At 40.9% G+C, this 19,580-nt stretch overlaps 1 protein-coding gene across 7 annotated transcripts in view; it reads right to left on the reverse strand.

Annotated features, from left to right (window-relative positions):
* znf407 (zinc finger protein 407) overlaps positions 1-19,580 on the reverse strand; it is a 232,131-nt gene that overhangs the window by 191,489 nt on the left and 21,062 nt on the right. For 6 of the 7 annotated variants that reach the window (XM_061819993.1, XM_061819990.1, XM_061819989.1 and 3 more), the window contains exons 4-5: positions 2,729-2,758; positions 1,743-1,857 (exon numbers count right to left, since the gene is read on the reverse strand). In XM_061819993.1, the coding sequence (XP_061675977.1) occupies positions 1,743-1,857; positions 2,729-2,758 (145 nt within the window). The remainder of the gene's footprint in view (positions 1-1,742; positions 1,858-2,728; positions 2,759-19,580) is intronic. The other variant, XM_061819991.1, reaches the window with a different exon arrangement.

Consider the following 19,580-nt stretch of genomic DNA (forward strand, 5'->3'; position numbering starts at 1 on the left):
TTAAGAAAAGCAAAGAAAAGAAAAACAACAGAATAGGATCTTTACAGACTAGTCAATTTGTCGACTATAACTCCACAATGACGTTTAGCTCATGATGGCATTGTGTCGCTAATTAATTGTCTTTGGCTTAAGGAGCAGGAAAGCCACGTACAGCAAGAGATGAGGTTGCCGAAAGAAATTAATTTAAATTGGCTTCTATTTCTGAATGTGCAGCTTTGGAGAGGGAGATGCAGTTGAGTCAAAACAAAAAGGCGGGCCCAAGCAGGATTTTGAAGAACTTTTCAGCCTGCATTATCAAAGTGGAAGGAGAGCAGGGAATTTTACCACCACACACAAAGTAGTCAGATATCATTTGCGACACCACAAATGCCCAACATGCAGTCAGAGATCCAGTTGTGTTAGGCATAGAATAAGAACAGTTTTCCCCGTTTGGAAAAGTTGTAAAAACGTGAATTTGGGTGTCCTAACTGTGAGACAACTGACTGAGAGGATATTTCTTTCAAGAAACACCACCACATGACAGAGCCAAGACTGATCCTTCTGTGTTCTTATGTGCATGTCTGCTGTAAACACATTCCCTCCTCCTGTGATTTTTAATTTGGAATTACACTACTCAAAAAAATAATGACTATCAGTGACATGTCCAGCAACTTGTACAAATGACTACCAATACAAAAATATATGCTTCAAAATATATGCAAAAATGAAACATAGTTCTTCAATTGTTATTCTTAGAAATTAATTCAAAACGACAAATGCTCATTTTTTTTTAGTTAAGCTAGCTAAGTTAGCAACATTGGAAATTGTAATTTTAATGCAAAAATTTCAGTTTTGAAAGGTCAACCAAAACAAATATGCAATCATTATAGCTGCAATCTGGCCATCCATTCGTGATGTACTTCTATTTAAAAATAAGAATAAATTATCAAATGGCAAAATTTGAGGCTGTGTGCATCTGTGATTCTGGCCTTAATGAGGGTATTTTCTAGAGGGATTTCTTTGTGTTTGCCCCTATTTATTCAAGATGAGGGACTGCCTGGTAATCACTCAGTAATGAAAGCACACACAGGGCCAATTTGTCACCAATGGCTAGCTCTGGAAGCGCTCAACTCCTCTGCCAGCATGATTTGTGAAACCAGGGACTGTATTTAGTAGTGCCATTTAAAGACATATTGGAGAACTGTTCCATATGTACGTGTGTGTATGTAAAGTGTCACATTTGCAGCACTTGGGAGGGATGGGTTTTTTCCGGAGAGCCTATGAGCATTTCTTCTCATTAAAAGAAAAGCAATGTTAAAACCAAAGCTTGCTGTAATATACTGAAGTTGCAAACGTCGTTGAAGCAAATAAACATTCACTCAGTCGGTTTGAGTAGAACAAACTTGGCCTGTAAATGAACTAAGTGCAGCCATTTAAAGAAAAATACACAGAGGGAAATCTTAATATCTTCACATATTTCTTCATCTTTGTGAGTCGAGAGGGCTAGAGAAGCTTGAAGTCTCGAAACTTCAAATTCATCAATAAATTATTTTCTCCTACTGCATGTACAAGAACACAACCCAATTATTTACAGACGCCCAGTTCCACTCATCACCAGGTGGTACTTAGATGAAATGTACTTTATTTCAAAACGTATACCACAGTTTGTGACATACAGCTTCTAAACTCAGATCCCTTGATTTTTCCATCCTACAAGCCATGTAGATTGTAAAATAGCAACGTTGCTGATCCTTAAAACTCACCCACAGACGTCGCATCTGTACTCTCTCATGCCCAGGTGCCTTTTGACGTGGTTTCTGGCATCTCCCAGCTGAGCCGTTGCAAAGTGGCAGATCTTACAAAGAAACGGTTTCGATCCTGGAATAAAGAATGGGGAATTTATGGACAGTACTATTAAAATCTGCAAGTTTCAGTATATAAGTAGTTATATTTTTCTACATCATACATGTAGAAGTATCTTTACTTACTGTTTCTATTTTACTTATGATTTTAGAACCACAGAACCAGTTGTTTTCAGTCTTATTAAAATCAAACTATCTCTTCTTTATGTATGCGGCCATTGTATCTTTGTATTTACCTATATACACAAAGTGTATGTGTATATACTGTAGGTAAATAGGTATAGGTACTTGAACTGTGCATGTATGTACTGTATGTATCATCATCACAATAATGGCACATGCAACGTGTACTGCATAGACTTGCAATAAAAATAGGGTTAGGGTTAGATGTGGTTTTAAATGTCCATCGCATCCACACTCTATAGATATTGGGCTTCTTTTGCCTAGAGAAGACATATAGGAATACAGTGAGAATCTTAGCAGAACCGGGCAAATGAAGAATGGCAGCTGAAAGAGAAGAGGAAATGAATAAGGACAAAAACAATTTGTGCCTAAAATGAATAACATCCCTAAAATATGGGGAAAAAAAAACATATACAGTGTGCCCTTGCCTACTCGTGGTTCACTGTTCATAGCCTTGTATATTCGTGGATGATGGTCTCCAAGTTTATTTGTTTTTTTTTAATTGACTGCATTTTCACGACACCACATTAGAAATGGTGACTTACAATACGGTGCTCCTTAAGTGCACAGTGAGTTTTGACATTTGCAAATCTTGTTGTGTGACTTGTCGAACAAAGTCCACTTAAACACATTGGTTACACTGTTAGCATGCATGCCAGCAAGTGTTTTAGCGTGTATGTAATATACCATGTGATGGCACTCACGGGGCAGTGAGGAACAGTTGCATTTCACATCTGTAAACAGAAGAAGCTTACATTAGCCCACACAATGCCTGTGTAGGCAGGTCATTACTATGTTGTATACACTCACGCTGTCACATTAAAATGAAAATTATCACACCACAGCAAATAGTATAGCCAAATAATATAATAAAAATAAAAAATAATAAAACAAATAAAAGAATGACTCACGAAATAATTGACGTAAAATGCAATTTCCATGCTATATACATGCTCCCAGCATGTTAACTATAACAATAATATAGAAATTACAATATTCAACATCGATATCGCATATTCTGTGTATCCTATAACATGGGGCTCGATTATGTATGTGTGTTTGTATGTATCTATGTATGTACGTATGTACAGTGGAAGAAGAAATCCTTTGATCCAATTTGGTTGATTGACTTTGAAGTTCTCCCACTGACAAAGACACAGGGGGTCTATCATTTTAATCCTACGTTTATGGTACAGTGAGAAACTTCTTCTTTTCCTTTCGGCTTGTCCTATTAGGGGTCGCCACAGCATTTCATCTTTTTCCATGTAAGCCTATTTCATGCATCATCCTCTGTAACACCCAATGTCCTCTTGTCTTCCCTCACAACATCCATCAACCTTCTCTTTGGTCTTCCTCTCACTCTTTTGCCTGGCAGCTCCAACCTCAGGACCCTTCGACCAATATAATCACTGTCTTGCTTCTGGACATGACCAAACCATCGAAGTCAGCTCTCTCTCACTTTGTCTCCAAAACTTTGGTTGTCCCTCTAATGAGCTCATTTCTAATCCTATCCAACATGATCACTCCGAGCGAGAACCTCAACATCTTCATTTCTGCCACCTTCAGTTCTGCTTCCTTGTGTTTCTTCAGTGCCACAGTCTCTAATCTGTACATCATGGCCGGCCTAACCACTGTTTTATAAACTTTACCTTTCATCTTAGCAGAGTCACACAACACACCATACACCTTCCGCCAGCTGTTCCTACCTGCTTGGACCAGTTTCTTCACTTCTTTACCACACTCACCATTGCTCTGGATTGTTGACCAAGTATTTGAAGTCATCCACCCTCACTTTCATTTCTCCCTGAAGCCTCACTCTTCCCCATCCACCCCTCTAATTCACGGACATATATTCTGTTTTACTTTGGCTAATCTTCATTCCTTTTCTTTTTCAGTGCATGCCTCCATCTTTCCAATTGTTCCTCCACGTGCTCCCTGCTTTCACTACATATGAAAATATCATATGCAGCTGTTCCAACCTGCTTGGACCGGTTTCTTCACTTCCTTACCACACTCACCATTGCTCTGGATTGTTGACCCTAAATATTTGAAGTCGTCAACTCTTGCTATCAATTCTCCCTGCTGACTCACTCTTTCCCCTCCACCCATCTCATTTACGTACATATATTCTGTTTTATTCGGCTAATCTTCATTCCTCGCCTTTCCAGTCCATGTCTCCATCTTTCTAATTTTTCCTCCACCTGCTCCCTGCTTTCACTACGTATCACAATATCATCTACGAATATCATGGTCCAAGGGGATTCCAGTCTAACCTCATCTGTCAGCCTATCCATTGCCACAACAAACAGGAAGGGGCTCAGGGCTGATCCCAGATGCAAAACTGCTTAACAGGGAGAAACTGAATATCTAAAATTACAGAAAAAACATTTAAAAAAGATTAACATTTATTTTCATTTTATTGAGTGAAGTAAGTATTTCATCCCCTACCAAAATAAGAATCATGGCACCCGCAGACTAGTCCTTTCACTTTAAGAAAGTACTCCTACACGAAACTTTATTGCTGTATGAAGGACCCCCTCTCTCAACTTCCATGCATCCATATTCTTACCCTCACAAGGGTCACGGGAGTACTGGAACCTATCCCAGCTGTCAACAGGCAGGAGGCAGGGTACACCTTGAAATGGTTACCAGCCAAACAAAGGGCACATGGAGACAGACAATAGTTGCACTGTCAATCACACCTAGTGGCAATTTAGATTGTCCAATTAATGTTGTATTTTTATGGGATGCAGGAGGAAACCAGAGTGCCTGGAGAAAAGTCACACAGGCTCAGGGAGAACATGCATACTCCACACAGGCAGGGCTGGGATTTGAAACTCAGTCATAAGAACTGTGAGCCCAACACTCCAACCAGTTGCACCACCGTGCCGCTCGTAATCTGTCAAACATATTGATTCTGAAAAAAAAAAAAAAAAAAAATCAAGGCTTTCTAAGAAATCTATGGGCATGTCCTAACAGTATGTTGAGTACTGTACTTACTATATTGGCACACATGCATCACAGGCATCTTTGCATCTCAAAACTATTTTCTCTGTGGGTGAAAATACAACACATTGAATCTTCAGCCAGTAATGAAGATTGAAAGGTAAGTCTGTGCTAACAAGGCTCAAAATCACAGAAGCTGTGGGAAAGCGAGACACATCATTTCAGATGCCCTGATACAGTACACAGTATATGCAGACATATGACAACAGAGTCACCAAACCATAAAGTGAGAGGAAAAAATACGGGGAGACTTTGGAGTTTCATTGTCTGCATGAAATGGTCATCAAATATCGTCTAATTTTCATTTTAATCACAAAAATAGAGTCTGCTGAAACTAATACCACAGAAAAAAATTCATGTCATATTTTTATTGAAAATAGTGTGTAAATATTCACTGGACAGAGGAGAACATAGATTAAACCTTGGATTTAACAACTGGTTTACCCACTTTTGGTAGCAATAACTTTGACGCAATATTTGCTGTATGTGCATATAATACATGTGTAATGATCAGAGTGAATTTTGGACCATTCGTCTTTACAAAACTGCTGCAGTTCAGCAAGATTGCTCTTATGTCTGGTTTGTTTAGCTCTGTTGAGGTCATGCCACAACATTTTGATCAGGTTGGGGTCAGAACTTTACAGTGCCATGAAAAAGTATTTGCGCCCGTCCAGATTTCTCTTTTTTTTTCATATATGACACACAAAGGTTTCAAATCATCAAACCAATTTTAATATCACTCAGAGACAAACCAAGGAAATACAAAATGCGGTTTTCAAATGACAATCCAATGAATTAAGGCACAAAAAATCCAAACCATTCTGACCCTCTATGAAAATGTAATTCTTCTTCTTTTCCTTTCGGCTTGTCCCGTTAGGGGTCGCCACAGCGTGTCATCTTTTGCCATCTTAGCCTGTCTTCTGCATCTTCCTCTCTAACCCCAACTGCCCTCATGTCTTCCCTCACCACATCCATAAACCTTCTCTTTGGTCTTCCTCTCGCTCTTTTGCCTGGGAGCTCCATCCTCAGCATCCTTCTACCAATATACTCACTCTCTCGCCTCTGAACATGTCCAAACCATCGAAGTCTGCTCTCTCGAATCTTGTCTCCAAAACATGTAGCTTTGGCTGTCCCTCTAATGAGCTCATTTCTAATCCTATCCAACCTGGTCACTCCGAGCGAGAACCTCAACATCTTCATTTCTGCCACCTCCAGTTCAGCTTCCTGTTGTTTCTTCAGGGCCACCGTCTCTAATCCGTACATCATGGCCGGCCTCACCGCTGTTTTGTAAACTTTGCCCTTCATCCTAGCAGAGACTCTTCTGTCACATAACACACCAGACACCTTTCGCCAGCTGTTCCAACCTGCTTGGACCCGTTTCTTCACTTCCTGACCACACTCTCCATTGCTCTGTATTGTTGACCCCAAGTATTTGAAGTCGTCCACCCTCGCTATCTCTTCTCCCTGTAGCCTCACTCTTCCCCCTCCACTTTTTTCATTCACGCACATATACTCTGTTTTACTTCGGCTAATCTTCATTCCTCTCCTTTCCAGTGCATGTCTCCATCTTTCTAATTGTTCCTCTGCATGCTCCCTGCTTTCACTGCATATCACAATATCATCCGCGAACATCATGGTCCAAGGGGATTTCAGTCTAACCTCATCTGTCAGCCTATCCATTACCACTGCAAACAGGAAGGGGCCCAGAGCTGATCCCTGATGCAGTCCCACCTCCACCTTAAATTCCTGTGTCACACCTAAGGCACACCTCACCATTGTTCTGCTGCCATCATACATGTCCTGTACTATTTTAACATACTTCTCTGCCACACCAGACTTACGCATGCAGTACCACAGTTCCTCTCTTGGTACTCTGTCATAAGCTCTATGAAAATGTAAATGCCACTTGTTAAATCAAAGTCACTGTGACTAACCACAAATTTGGGAAAGGTGAGTTCAAATTCACATGCCACACAAAAACCTGGATACCACCATACTAGATGAACGAACTTCAACATAATCTAAGAGAATGTAAAGAAGGGTATGAAATCTAGAGAACCAATCCATCATGTCACAGTCCAAAGAAAATTCAAGAAAAAAATGAGAAAAACAGTGATTGAAATCCATCAGTCTGGAAAAGGTTACAAAGTCATTTCCAAGCGTTTGGGGCTCCAGCAAACCACTGTCAGAGCCATTATCCACAAATGAAGAAAACTGTGAAAAGTGGAAAACATTTCCACGAGTGGAAGATCAACTAAAATTACTCCAACAGTGTGATAATAACTCATCCAGGAGGTCATAAAAGAGCCTAGAACGACATCAAAAGACCTCGAGGCCTCGCTGGCCTCACTTAAGTTCAGTCTTCATGACTCCACCATAAGAAAGATACTGGTTGAAAATGGCGCCCATGGGAGAGTTCCTAGGCAAACACCCTTGCTGTCAGCAAATATAACAACGGCTTTTCTCACATTTTACAAAAAAACATCTCGATGATCCTCAACACTATTGGAGAAACATTCTGTAGACTGAAGAGTCAAAAATTGAACTTTTTGGAAGGTGTGCAGCCCATTACACCTGGTGTAAAATGGCACAGCATTTGATAAAAACAACATTATGCCAACCGTGAAACATGGTGGTAACAGTGTAATGGTCTGGGGCTGTTTTACTGCTTCAGCTCTAGGACAAGTTGCTGTCATTGATGGTACAGTGAATTCAGTAGTGTACCAGAAAATTCTGGAGGAGAACATCTGACCCTATGTTCGTACCCTCAATTTAAAGCACTCTTGGATCATGTAGCAGGACAACGATCCGAAACACACCAGCAAGTCCACCTCTGAATGGCTCAGAAAAAAAAAATAATAATAATTTTGGAGTCAAAGTCCAGATACAAATCCAACTGAGATGCTGTGGTGTGACCTTAAAGTCCTACTGACACGGAACATGATTTTAGTATGTTTTTAAATAAATTAAAAAAAGGCAACTGGAATGGACCCATTCATTTTTTCACCACACTTCATGATGTTGTCATATATGGATTTTTGCGTCTCCCACCATGAAAATCCTCTTGAGGCATTTGTGTTGGAGAAGAACCAGGAAGTGACGTTTTTTACAGGAGCAGGGTCGAGTGTTTATATTGGTTTAAACCTATTGTATCAGCGAAAAATTACTTGTTTTTGTTCGTGTTACCCAAAATACTGGCTCGTCATATTACTGGATTTTCCTCAAACACTCGGGAGGATGGATTCACTCTTCACACTTTTCCAAAACACCCAGTTCATCGTGAAAAATGGATTGCACAGGTGTAAAAAGATGAGAGATTTGTGGGTTCTAAATGACAGGTAGGTGTGTATAGAGCTATTAAAAAAAATAATAGTTCTGGGGGACTAATTTGTCTCACAGTTTATATCATATGTTACATGTGGATTTAGAATAAATCCCCTTGATCAAACCTGCAACATGTAACAAAGCACTTGTATTGCGTGTAAGACAATTTAATCACACACACACAATACAATACAACACAAAACTATAAAATAGAAGTACAAAGGCAGTTTAGTAGCATGTAACACGAGCTAACCAGCTAATTAGACGTAAAACCCGCCAAACTCGAACAACTTGTCCGATAGCCGCAGGATGAATAAATAGCTCCGTCTGCGTCCGACGACATAATCCTTCTCTCAGAATGTAACAAAAGATCCGCGTTATAATAACTTCATAAAGTACGTAAGTCAGGGATGCTAAATGTGTGGATGTGTGTGGGCCGGCATTGTTGTTGGTTGCTGGCATTGTTTTTTTTCGCCGGCGTTTTTGTTGTTGTTTGCCAGCTTTATCCGACACAGAGGTGGCTTGGGCATGGAGGACAAAGGAGGTCTCCCCCCAATGGCCACCGGTGTCTGGGCACCCCTGACGTACTTACTTCGCCCGGCATGGGTCCTCCTGAGTATGCTACATACGCAGGACTTTTAAAAGAGTTAGGAAATCGAACAATTATAGGTCTGTCATTTTGAATATTTCATCGGGTTCCTCGTCTGTCTGTCGTCTGTTGTTCGTGAGAAGTGATCCACATATAATCTAAATATGGCTCTAAACGATAGGGTAATATTGCTGCGGTAACTTCACTCTTGTGAGATGTTTTCTTCTTCGAAAAGAGCTTCCGTGTCAGAAGGGGCGTCGAAAAAAATCCAAAAATCTCTGTTATTTATCTCCCATAGCAGGTGGCACAGCGTCTTCTCAATGGCGACTGTCTCAGTGTGATATCTGTAAATGACATTGCAGGCAATATGGCTGCCACTGGGATGTCGAGTGAGACTTTCGCAACTTTGCGCATGAATGACACGCTCTCTGCTCATTTTTTTTCCCGTATAGACATTGAGGTGAATAATATTTTATGTAGTTTTCATAACAATATCTACTTTAAAATGTATATAGGGATAGCAGTGGCACTTTAAACGGGCAGTTCATACTAGAAAATCCTCCAATATGGCAGAGTTGAAACAATTCTGCAAAGAAGAGTGGGACAGAATTCCCTCAGAGCAATGTGCAAGACTCATGGAGAAGATGAAGATTGAGACAATTCACTGCCAGATGCCTAGTTCTCTGTCGACAAAGCCACCATACGAAAGACAAAAAAATAAAGAGAAAAGAAAAAGAGACTACCAAGGAGGAAGCTATTTGCCGTCTAAAAACAAAGATTTCTGCACATTTGAAATTTGCTAAAGAGCAATTCAATGTTTCCAAGAAATAATGGGAATGATTCTATGGAATGATGCAAGGTGATTTGTTTGGGAGGAACACACAACACCATGTGTGAAGGAAAAATGGCATAGCACACGAGCATCAAAAGATTACTCCAAATCTGACACATGGTGAAAGGGTAATCATGGTATGAGTGTGCTTTACTACCTCAGTCTGTGGGCGTTGTGGAGTAGCCCAGTCAAAATCCTGACCTCAAACCCCACTGAGAAGTTCAGTCAAAGAAGATTGAGATGCTGTGGCATGACCTCAAGAGAGATAATCACACCAGATATCCCTCCTGAACTGCAAATGTTTGGTGAACAGGAATGGTCCAAAATTCATTAAGATTGTACGAGTCTGATCTGCTACCACAGGAAATGTTTGGTTGGACAAGTTGCTGCCAGAAGACGGTCAAGCACTTTTTAAATCTAAGGGTTCACTTCGATTTTCATGCCTGTCCTGTGAATGTTTCAATTGAAAAAAAAACCTATGAAAACACAATTGTTTGTATGGTATTATTTTAACTCCGATTTGTTGGTAACCAGTTCAGGGAGTACCCCGCCTCCTGCCGTTGACAGCTGGGATAGGCTCCAGCAATCCCCGCAACCCTGTTGAGGATAAGCAACAAAGAAAATGGATGGATGGATAGTATTAGTTTAAACAGATTCTTTATTTTCATTCTTATGTATTTATTTTCTTCTCCTTTTTCTTTTGGCTTGTCCCAGTAGGGGTCGCCACAGAATGTCATCTTTTTCCATCTAAGCCTATATCCTGCATCTTCCTCTCGAACACCAACTGCCCTCATATCTTCCCTCACAATATTCATCAACCTTTTCTTTGGTCTTCCTCTCACTCTTTTGCCTGGCACCTCCATCCTCAGCACCCTTCTACCAATATACTCACACTCTCGCCTTTGGACATGTCCAAACCAGTGCAACCCTAATGCAGCCCAGGGCACAAGCCAGTGCAATCTGAAGGCTGTTCCCAAGGCCGAATAAATGCAGAGGGTTGTGTCGGGAAAGCCATTCGGCGTAAAACTGTGCCAAAAAAATATGAGTGTTCATCTACAGTGCCTTGTGAAAGTATTCGGCCCCCTTGAACTTTTCAACCTTTCGCCACATTTCAGGCTTCAAAAATCAAAATATAAAATTTTCATTTTCAACAAGTGAGAAATAATCGTGAAGTTGAACGAAATTTATTGACAATTTTAAACTTTTTTAACAAATACCTGAAAAGTGGGGCATGCAATATTATTTGGCCCCCTTGCATTAATACTTTGTAGCGGCACTTTTTGCTGCAATTACAGCTTCAAGTCGCTTGGGGTATGTCTCGATCAGTTTTGCGCATCAAAAGACTGAAATTCTTGCAAAAAAGTTCGAGCTCAGTGAGGTTGGATGGAGGGCGTTTGTGAACAGCGGTCTTTAGCTCTGCCCACAGATTATCGATTGGATTCAGGTCTGGACTTTGATTTTGCCATTCCAACAACTGGGTATGTTTATTTGTGAACCATTTCATTGTAGATTTGGCTATATGTTTTTGATCATTGACCTGTAGGAAGATAAATCTCCGTCCCAGTCTCAGGTCTTTTGTAGACTCCAACAGGTTTTCTTCCGGGATGGTTCTGTATTTGGCTCCATTCATCTTCCCATCAATTTTAACCATCTTCCCTGTCCCTGATGAAGAAAAGGCCCAAACCATGAGGCTGCCACTGCCATGTTTGACAATGGGGATGGTGTGTTCAGGGTGATGAGCTGTGTTGCTTTTACAAAAAACATATAGTTTTGCATTGTGGCCAAAATGTTCGATTTTGGTTTCATCTGACCAGAGCACTTTTTTGCACATGTTTGATGTGTCTCCCATGTGGCTGGTGGCAAACTTTAAACAAGGCTTTTTATGGATATCTTTGAGAAATGGCTTTCTGCTTGCCACTCTTCCATGAAGGCCAGATTTGTGGAATGATTCCAACTGATTGTTGTGCTATGGACAGACTCTCCCACCTCAGCTGTAGATCTCTGCAGTTCATCCAGAGTGATCATTGGACTCTTGGCTGCATCTCTGATCAGTCTTCTCCTTGTTGGAGGTGATAGTTTAGAGGGACTGCCGGGTCTTGGTGGATTTGCAGTGGTCTGATACTCCTTCCATTTCAATATGATTGGTTGAACAGTGCTCCTTGAGACCAAATCCAGCTTTAAACATCTACACAAAAGTATCTCAGACCTGCCTGGTGTGTTCCTTGCTCTTCATGATATTCTCTGCACTTTAAACAGAACCCTGAGACTATTACAGGGCAGGTGCATTTATACAGAGACTTGATTACACACATGTGGATTCTATTTATCATGATCAGACAACATTGGATCATTCAGAGGTCCTCACTGAACATCTGGAGTGAGTTTGCAGCACTGAAAATAAAGGGGGCAAATAATATTACCCCACTATTCAGTTTTTTACTTGTGAAAAAAGTATAAAACGTCCAATAAATTTCATTACACTTCACAATTGTGTCCCATTTCTCGTTGATTCTTTCCAAAGTTTTATTTTATCTCTTTATGTTTGAAGCCTGAAATGTGGCAAAAATTTGAAAACTTCAAGGGGGCTGAAAACTTTCACAAGCCACTGTATGTATTTATTTTATTATTATTCTCTTTTTAGTTTAGGATCAAACTATATTTGATGACCAATTTATGCAGAAATGTAAGACTTGCAAACGGTTCACGGTTTTTCCTCCCACTTTACATAAGAATAAACCAATCCTTAGTTCTAGGAAATTTTTATATCCTTGTGTAGGTGTTTCCTATACAACATAATTATCTTGCGTTAACCAAATGACAAATACTTCACTAAAATAAGGGTGTCAAACTCATTTTTGTTGTGGGTCACATTTTAAATATGGTTTCCCTTAGAGGGACGTTATGACTGAGAAACCATAAAAATCTTCATCATATTTACACATGAAGTTTATGAACTAGTTTTGAAATCAGAAATCAAGGGAAATTGGTTTTTCAGCAGTTATTCATTTTAGGTAACAGAAAAATTCTTCTTTTTCTTTCGGCTTATCCCGTTGGGGGTCGCCACAGCGTGTCATCTTTTTCCATCTCAGCCTATCTCTGGCATCTTCCTCTCTAACAACCACTGTCCTCATGTCTTCCCTCACAATATCCATCAACCTTTTCTTTGGTCTTCCTCCCACTCTTTTGCCTGGCAGCTCCATACTCAACACCCTTCTACCAATATACTCACTCTCTTGCCTCAGAACATGTCCAAAACATCTAAGTCTTCTCTCTCTAACCTTGTCTCCAAAACATCCAACTTTGGCTGTCCCTCTCATGAGCTCGTTTCTAATCCTATCCAACCTGTTCACTCCAAGTGAGAACCTCAGCATCTTAATTTCTGCTACCTCCAGTTCTGCGTCCTGTTGGTTGTTCAGTGCCACCGTCTCTAATCCAAACATCATGGCTGGCCTAACCACTGTTTTATAAACTTTTCCTTTCATCCTAGCAGAGTTTCTTCTGTCGCATAGAACACCAGACACCTTTCGCCAACTGTTCCAACCGGCTTGGACCCGTTACTTCACTTCTTTACCACACTCTATTGCTCTGTATTGTTCACCCCAAGTATTTGAAGTCATCCACCCTCTCTCTTCTCCCAGGAGCTTCACTCCTACTCCTCTGCCCCTCACATTCATGCACATATATTGTGTTTTACTTCAGCTAATCTTCATTCCTCTCCTTTCCAGTACGTTCCTCGATCTAATTGTTCCTCCGCCTGCTCCCTGCTTTCATTGCAGATCACAATATCATCTGGGAACATCATAATCCAAGGGGATTCCAGTCTAACCTCATCTGTCAGCATTACTACCGCAAACAGGAAGGGGCTCAGCGCGGATCTCCGATGGAGTCCCACCTCCACCTCAAATTCTTCTGACACACCAACGGCACACCTCACCGCTGTTCTGCTGCCATCATACATGTCCTGTACTATTCCAACATATTTCTCCGACACACCAGATTGTGCATGCAGTACCACAGTTCCTCTCTTGATACTCTGCCATAGGCCTTCTCTAGGTCTACAAAGACACAATGTAGCTCCTTCTGACCTTCTCTGTACTTTTCCATGAGCATCCCCAAGGCAAATAATGCATCTGTGGTACTCTTTCTAGGCATGAAACCATACTGTTTCTTGCAGATACTTACTTCTGTCCTGAGTCTAGCCTCCACTACTCTTTCTCATATCTTCATTGTGTGGCTCATCATCGTTATTCCTCTATAGTTTCCACATCTCTGAACATCGCCTTTGTTCTCAAAAATGGAGTCCAGCACACTTTTCCACCATTCTTCTGGAATCTTCTCTCCTACTTATTGAATAAGTTGGTCAAAAACTCCACAGCCACCTCTCCAAATTGCTTCCATTCCTCCACTGGTGTGTCATCAGGACCAACTGTCTTTCCATTTTTCATTCTGTTCAGTCCCTTTCTAACTTCCCCCTTACTAATCATTGCCACGTCCTGGGCATTCACCCTTGTCTCTTTAACTCTACCTTGTCTCCCATTCTATTCATTCATTAACTTGTCAACTTAACTTGTAGTCTTTCCATCTACTTATCACACTATTTGCACCAGTCAACATATTCCCATTGCTATCCTTAATCGCCTTTACTTGCTGCACATCCTTCCCTTCTCTATCCCACTGTCTGGCCAACCTGTAGAGATCCTTTTCTCCCTCTTTCGTATCCAACCTGGTGTACATGTCGTCATATGCCTCTTGTTTAGCCATCTCAATGTATTCCTTTCGCCTCTCCGCAGACCTCTCAGTGTCCCACTTCTTCTTTGCTAACCTCTTTTCTTGGATGACTTCCTGTAGTTTAGGGTTCCACCACCAAGTCTCCTTCTCCCGTTTCCTACCAGAAGGCACCCCAAGTACTCTCCTTCCTGCCTCTCTGAGTACCTTGACAGCAGTATTCCAGTCTTCCGGGAGCTCTACCTGTCCATCTAGAGCCTGTCCCACCTCTTTCTGAAAGGCCACACGACATTCTTCATTCCTCAACTTCCACCACCTGATTTTCTGCTCTACCTTTGTCTTTTTAATCTTTCTACCCGCTACCAGAGTCATCCTACAAACCACCATCCTATGCTCTCTCCAACCACTACCTTACAATCTGTAAAATCCTTCAGATTACATTGTCTGCACAAAATATAATCCACCTGCATGCTCCGACCTCCGCTCTTGAAGGTCACTTTGTTCACCACTGGCAATTCCATCCTTTTTGCGAAGTCCACTACCATCTGACCCTCAAAGTTCCTTTTCTGAATGCCATACTTAGCCATCACTTCTTCATCGCCCCTTTTTCCTTCGCCAACATGTCCATTGAAGTCTGCATCAATCACAACTCTCTCTCTTTCTCTGGGATGCTCAGGACTACTTCGTCTAGTTCCTTCCATAATTTCTCTTTCAACTCAAGGTCACATCCTACTTGTGGGGCATAGCCGCTAATCACATTATACACAATACGGTCAATTTTACATTTCAGCCTCATCACTTGATCTGATACTCTTTACACCTCCAAGACATTCTTAGCCAGCTCTTCCTTTAAAATAACCCCTACTCCATTTCTCTTCCCATCTGCTCTGTGGTAGAATAATTTAAACTCTGCTCCAAATGGCCCCGTCACACCATGACGTTCTGGCCAGCGTCCTATAGCGTTTGAGGAAACGTTGGTGGTCGCCCATGGTCGCCGGGATAGCCCCAGAGTAGCGTTGTTTCCACACCAGTGAATGTCAATGATCGCTGGGAATCGGCGGAGAACGCCGGTCCGGAAAAAAAGTTTTGAACGAGCACAAAAGTTCTCACCGAGACCAGCGTTCATCAATGTTTAATTTTAAACGCTGCAGAACGTTCAAGAACATCCGTGGAATGTTTTACTAAGGTTCGCCGTGCGTTGCACGTGTTTGCCTATCGTTAGTCAGTCTTAACTCTAGTTTTACTTGGTTGTTACTTAATCGTTTGCTTTGCAGTAAACGACTCACTGGCAACCTGTCAATGCTCACTGAATAATCCCCTAGCGCACACACCGTATAACCAAAGTGAAACGAACGTCGTTTGGTGTCCATTGAGCGTCATTCGAGCGTTTCCAGAACTTCCATGCATATGGGTATATAAACTGATGCTGTGTAAAAGCAAGATCCATTTAATATTAAGCTACAGTAGAGAGCACCTACTATGGAAGATCCAGAAAGCAGCAGTTTGTTTTCGCGGAAAACTCCACCAGACTATCCTCAACAGCCCGGTCCAGGATCCTGCAATCCTTTCTCTGCTTCTTTTGTCTCTTTGTAGGACCGTCCTCACTGGGGTTTGGAAGGTGTTTAGGGTTCCCAGGGGGTGTCACATGGTGCGTGACTTCGCGGACGTGCTCTTCCTACTAATGTTGTTTTACCTCCAAACACATTGCTCGTGATGAAAGAGGCTTAGCTTTCTTACTAGCATCGCTAGTTGCTGAAGTCCGCGCCCTAACTTTTTTTCTCTTGGCAGCATGATGCTCACTGTTCTAACTCACGACAACAGCTGAAGTGACTATGAACTTTCAAACGTTTTAGTGTCTGTTCCACTGTAAAAATTACACGCAAGCAAAACGCTTTTCTGTCATTATTCACCCATTGGTCACACGCTCAACACACTCGTCTTACGTTGACAAATCGCTCGTCGCGACCCAATGACGCGTTTGCACACGCTAATGGTTTTAGGAGTATCTTATTTGATCGCTGTTACATGCTTTTCGTGCGTTAGACACACTTTAAGTCATGTGTTAGACACACGTTAATCACACGCCACATGTGTCATCCGCGTTTGAGAACGCTGAAAAATAGAACGATTGAAATGTTCAGAGGACATTGACCAGGACGTCATGGTTTGACGGGGCCAAAAGCTTCTAGCCTTACTCTGTTTCCACTTGCTCTCTTGGATCCACAATACATCAACCTTTTTTGTAATCATCATGTCAACTAACTCCTGAGCTTTTCCTGTCATAGTCCCAGCATCCAAAGTCCCTACACACATTTGTAGGGACTGTGCATGCCTCTTCTTCTGCCAACTAAGTCGCTTTCCTCCTCTTTTTTTGTCTTCGACCTACATTGCCTGAATTTCTTCCTACGTCTTGCAGATTAACAGTGCCGGGGGAAGGCATAGTTAGCCCGGGCCATGATGTATCCGTTATGGAAGTCATTTGATGAACACTCATATATGATTGGCACAGTTTTACGGCGGATGCCCCTCCTGCCGCAACACTCTGCATTTATCCAGGCTTGGAACTGGCCTACAGGACGCACAGGAATTGTGCACCCCTTCGGGCTGCAGATAGACAAAAACAAGCAATCAAATAAACTAATTCAGCACATAAGATCCACAATTCACACACTACCTAGTCTATGTTAAAGTTAAAGTCAGATAAAAGCTATCAAATAAACACAGTCAGCACATAAGGTACACAAATTACATACTACCTGTGTGAAAATATAATGGGTATGGCGATTCAAAGGATATGTGGAAAAATTCTTATAATATCGCTAAATTATCATTTTAACGTGACTCTGGTAAAAACGTCCAGTGTTCATCCACATATTTTTGTTTAACTTTGCATTTTTCCCTGGCATTTTGAGAGCGAAATTGACAAATGATTTTCTCCAAAGATCACCATCCGACTAGGAAACTCAAGTTATTTTCATTCAATACAGATAGATGCCAGTTTGGCCTCACATTTCCTACTGCGGTCACGTGACCGTGGTGGGGAGATGCAGGGGATATGTAACTCCGTACTAAAGTCATCCTGCTCGGGTTAACTTTTCCTTCTCTGGTTGCACAGCTGACCGAACAGTAAAGGCACTCTTCCCTGGTCGCCATTGTGGTTTTTTTTCCTCCCGCTGCTCACACGGGAACCCACACACACACAATGAGCTTGTTGTCACAATACCTGCAACAACCGTAATAAACTCAAGCAAAGTGCATATACAAATACAGTAATAAATGCAAGCAACAAATGCTCGGTGGGGAAAATAAATTATAGTACAGTATTATAAACGGTTTTAGTAATGTTAGAAAGTAAGTTGAATGTCATTTACCAATAGTAATGTTCACATTCAAACACCTTTTAGCCTTCAAATTGAAAAATTAAAATTGTTTTTCTGCTGTTAATTTGTGTAAAGAATGCGCTACGCTATCTGTTGGTGCCACAAAATTGTATTTTTTCTTTTTTAGATATTGAGAACTCAATATCTACACTAGGTTTCAGATTCAGCCTTTTCTTGTACAGACTACATTTTTAAAATGTGATGTGTAACCAACAAAAATATCAGAAAGCTGAAAAACGAGCAAACCAGACAAAATAACAGCAGTTGGCAAGATAAATATTTTGAGAGATGTGAGGAAAGAACTAAAACAACTGTTAGTGACATTAGCAATGTGGGGGTCAAGAGTATTTCTGGATTGAGATTGCAACATTCTCTAATACCATACATCATTTTGAGGACATGGCATCCATTCATAAAAAGTAACTACATCCCAATGTAAAATTACAGTTTTTTAAAATAAGTCCACTATGTAAGTTTTTGTCACATTAACAATCATGCCAATGAAGTTACAGTTTTAATCACAATACATCAACTGTGTGACTTTGCATCTTGGGCATATAGACGCATCACTTTGCGGGTCAGTCTTAAGTCAGAGAAATCATTCAAATGAAAAAGTGACCAATTTACCGAAGGATGAAAATTCCAGGAGTACCCTGACTGGGAAAATGGAAATGTGCACACGTTTTCTTTAAGGGACAAATTGACAAATCTGTGTGCTGCCTCCTACAACTTTCAGTGATTAATCAAGAGGATAAAACAGGTCGTAATTAAAAGGATCTGGACATGCTCCCAGCCTCAAAACTGGCAAACCTTAATCGAGCTGCTACACACCCCCTTAAACAAATTTCATGATTAAATGAATGCCATACAAAAAGTAAATAGCTCACTATAATGAGGGAACTTAAGTAAAATTACCAAATGGCATAAGTTTTCAAAATGAAGACGAATTGTTTTCCACCATTATGATGGGCTAAAATTTAAGTAGAAGTGCAACTTCTTGAACAAAAATTTAAATATCGTAATCATGAGAAGGGTAAAGCTAAACAAAATAATTAAGAATGTGCCCTTGACTTGTTGACATCACTTAGCCCAACATGTGTCATAGTCTTAATATTCTTGATGTAGAAGAAAATGCAGTATGAATACACACGCCAACACAGCAACTGTCATTAACAACAACATAACTGTGCTTTTCTTGTATTTAACCTCCAATTTTCACAGCTTCGAGAAATAAAATATTGACAGTTATTGATCAGATGTGCCGCAAAAAATACTGACAAATTGGGGGTTTTACTAGTGGGATTTGTTGGAATGCATTACAATATCTACATTCACCACTCATGGACAGAGAAAATGGATTGTGGATTCCAAGGCTCATTAATGCGGGAGCAGTAGAGGGGGAATGAAAGATTCAAGGCAGAAAAGGGCATTTATTGATGGTTCTCTCACATCTCATTCGTGCATTAAGTTGATTTTAAAAGCAATTAATATACATGGTCAGGGAAATGTAACAGAACACCGTATGTTCTTAACCTGTCGAACATTTCCCACTCAAAGCCCTGAGCAATGTTCTGCTTTGCATTATAAATGACAAGATAAATCTTAATGGATTGGGGATAATCAACTAGCCATGAAGGTTGACATACACACACATTCACTCGGCATTCAACCATTTATACACGTACACACTACTGTGGACG

This window comes from Syngnathoides biaculeatus, chromosome 5 (assembly GCF_019802595.1).
Source record: "Syngnathoides biaculeatus isolate LvHL_M chromosome 5, ASM1980259v1, whole genome shotgun sequence".
NCBI classification, from domain to species: Eukaryota; Metazoa; Chordata; class Actinopteri; order Syngnathiformes; family Syngnathidae; genus Syngnathoides; species Syngnathoides biaculeatus.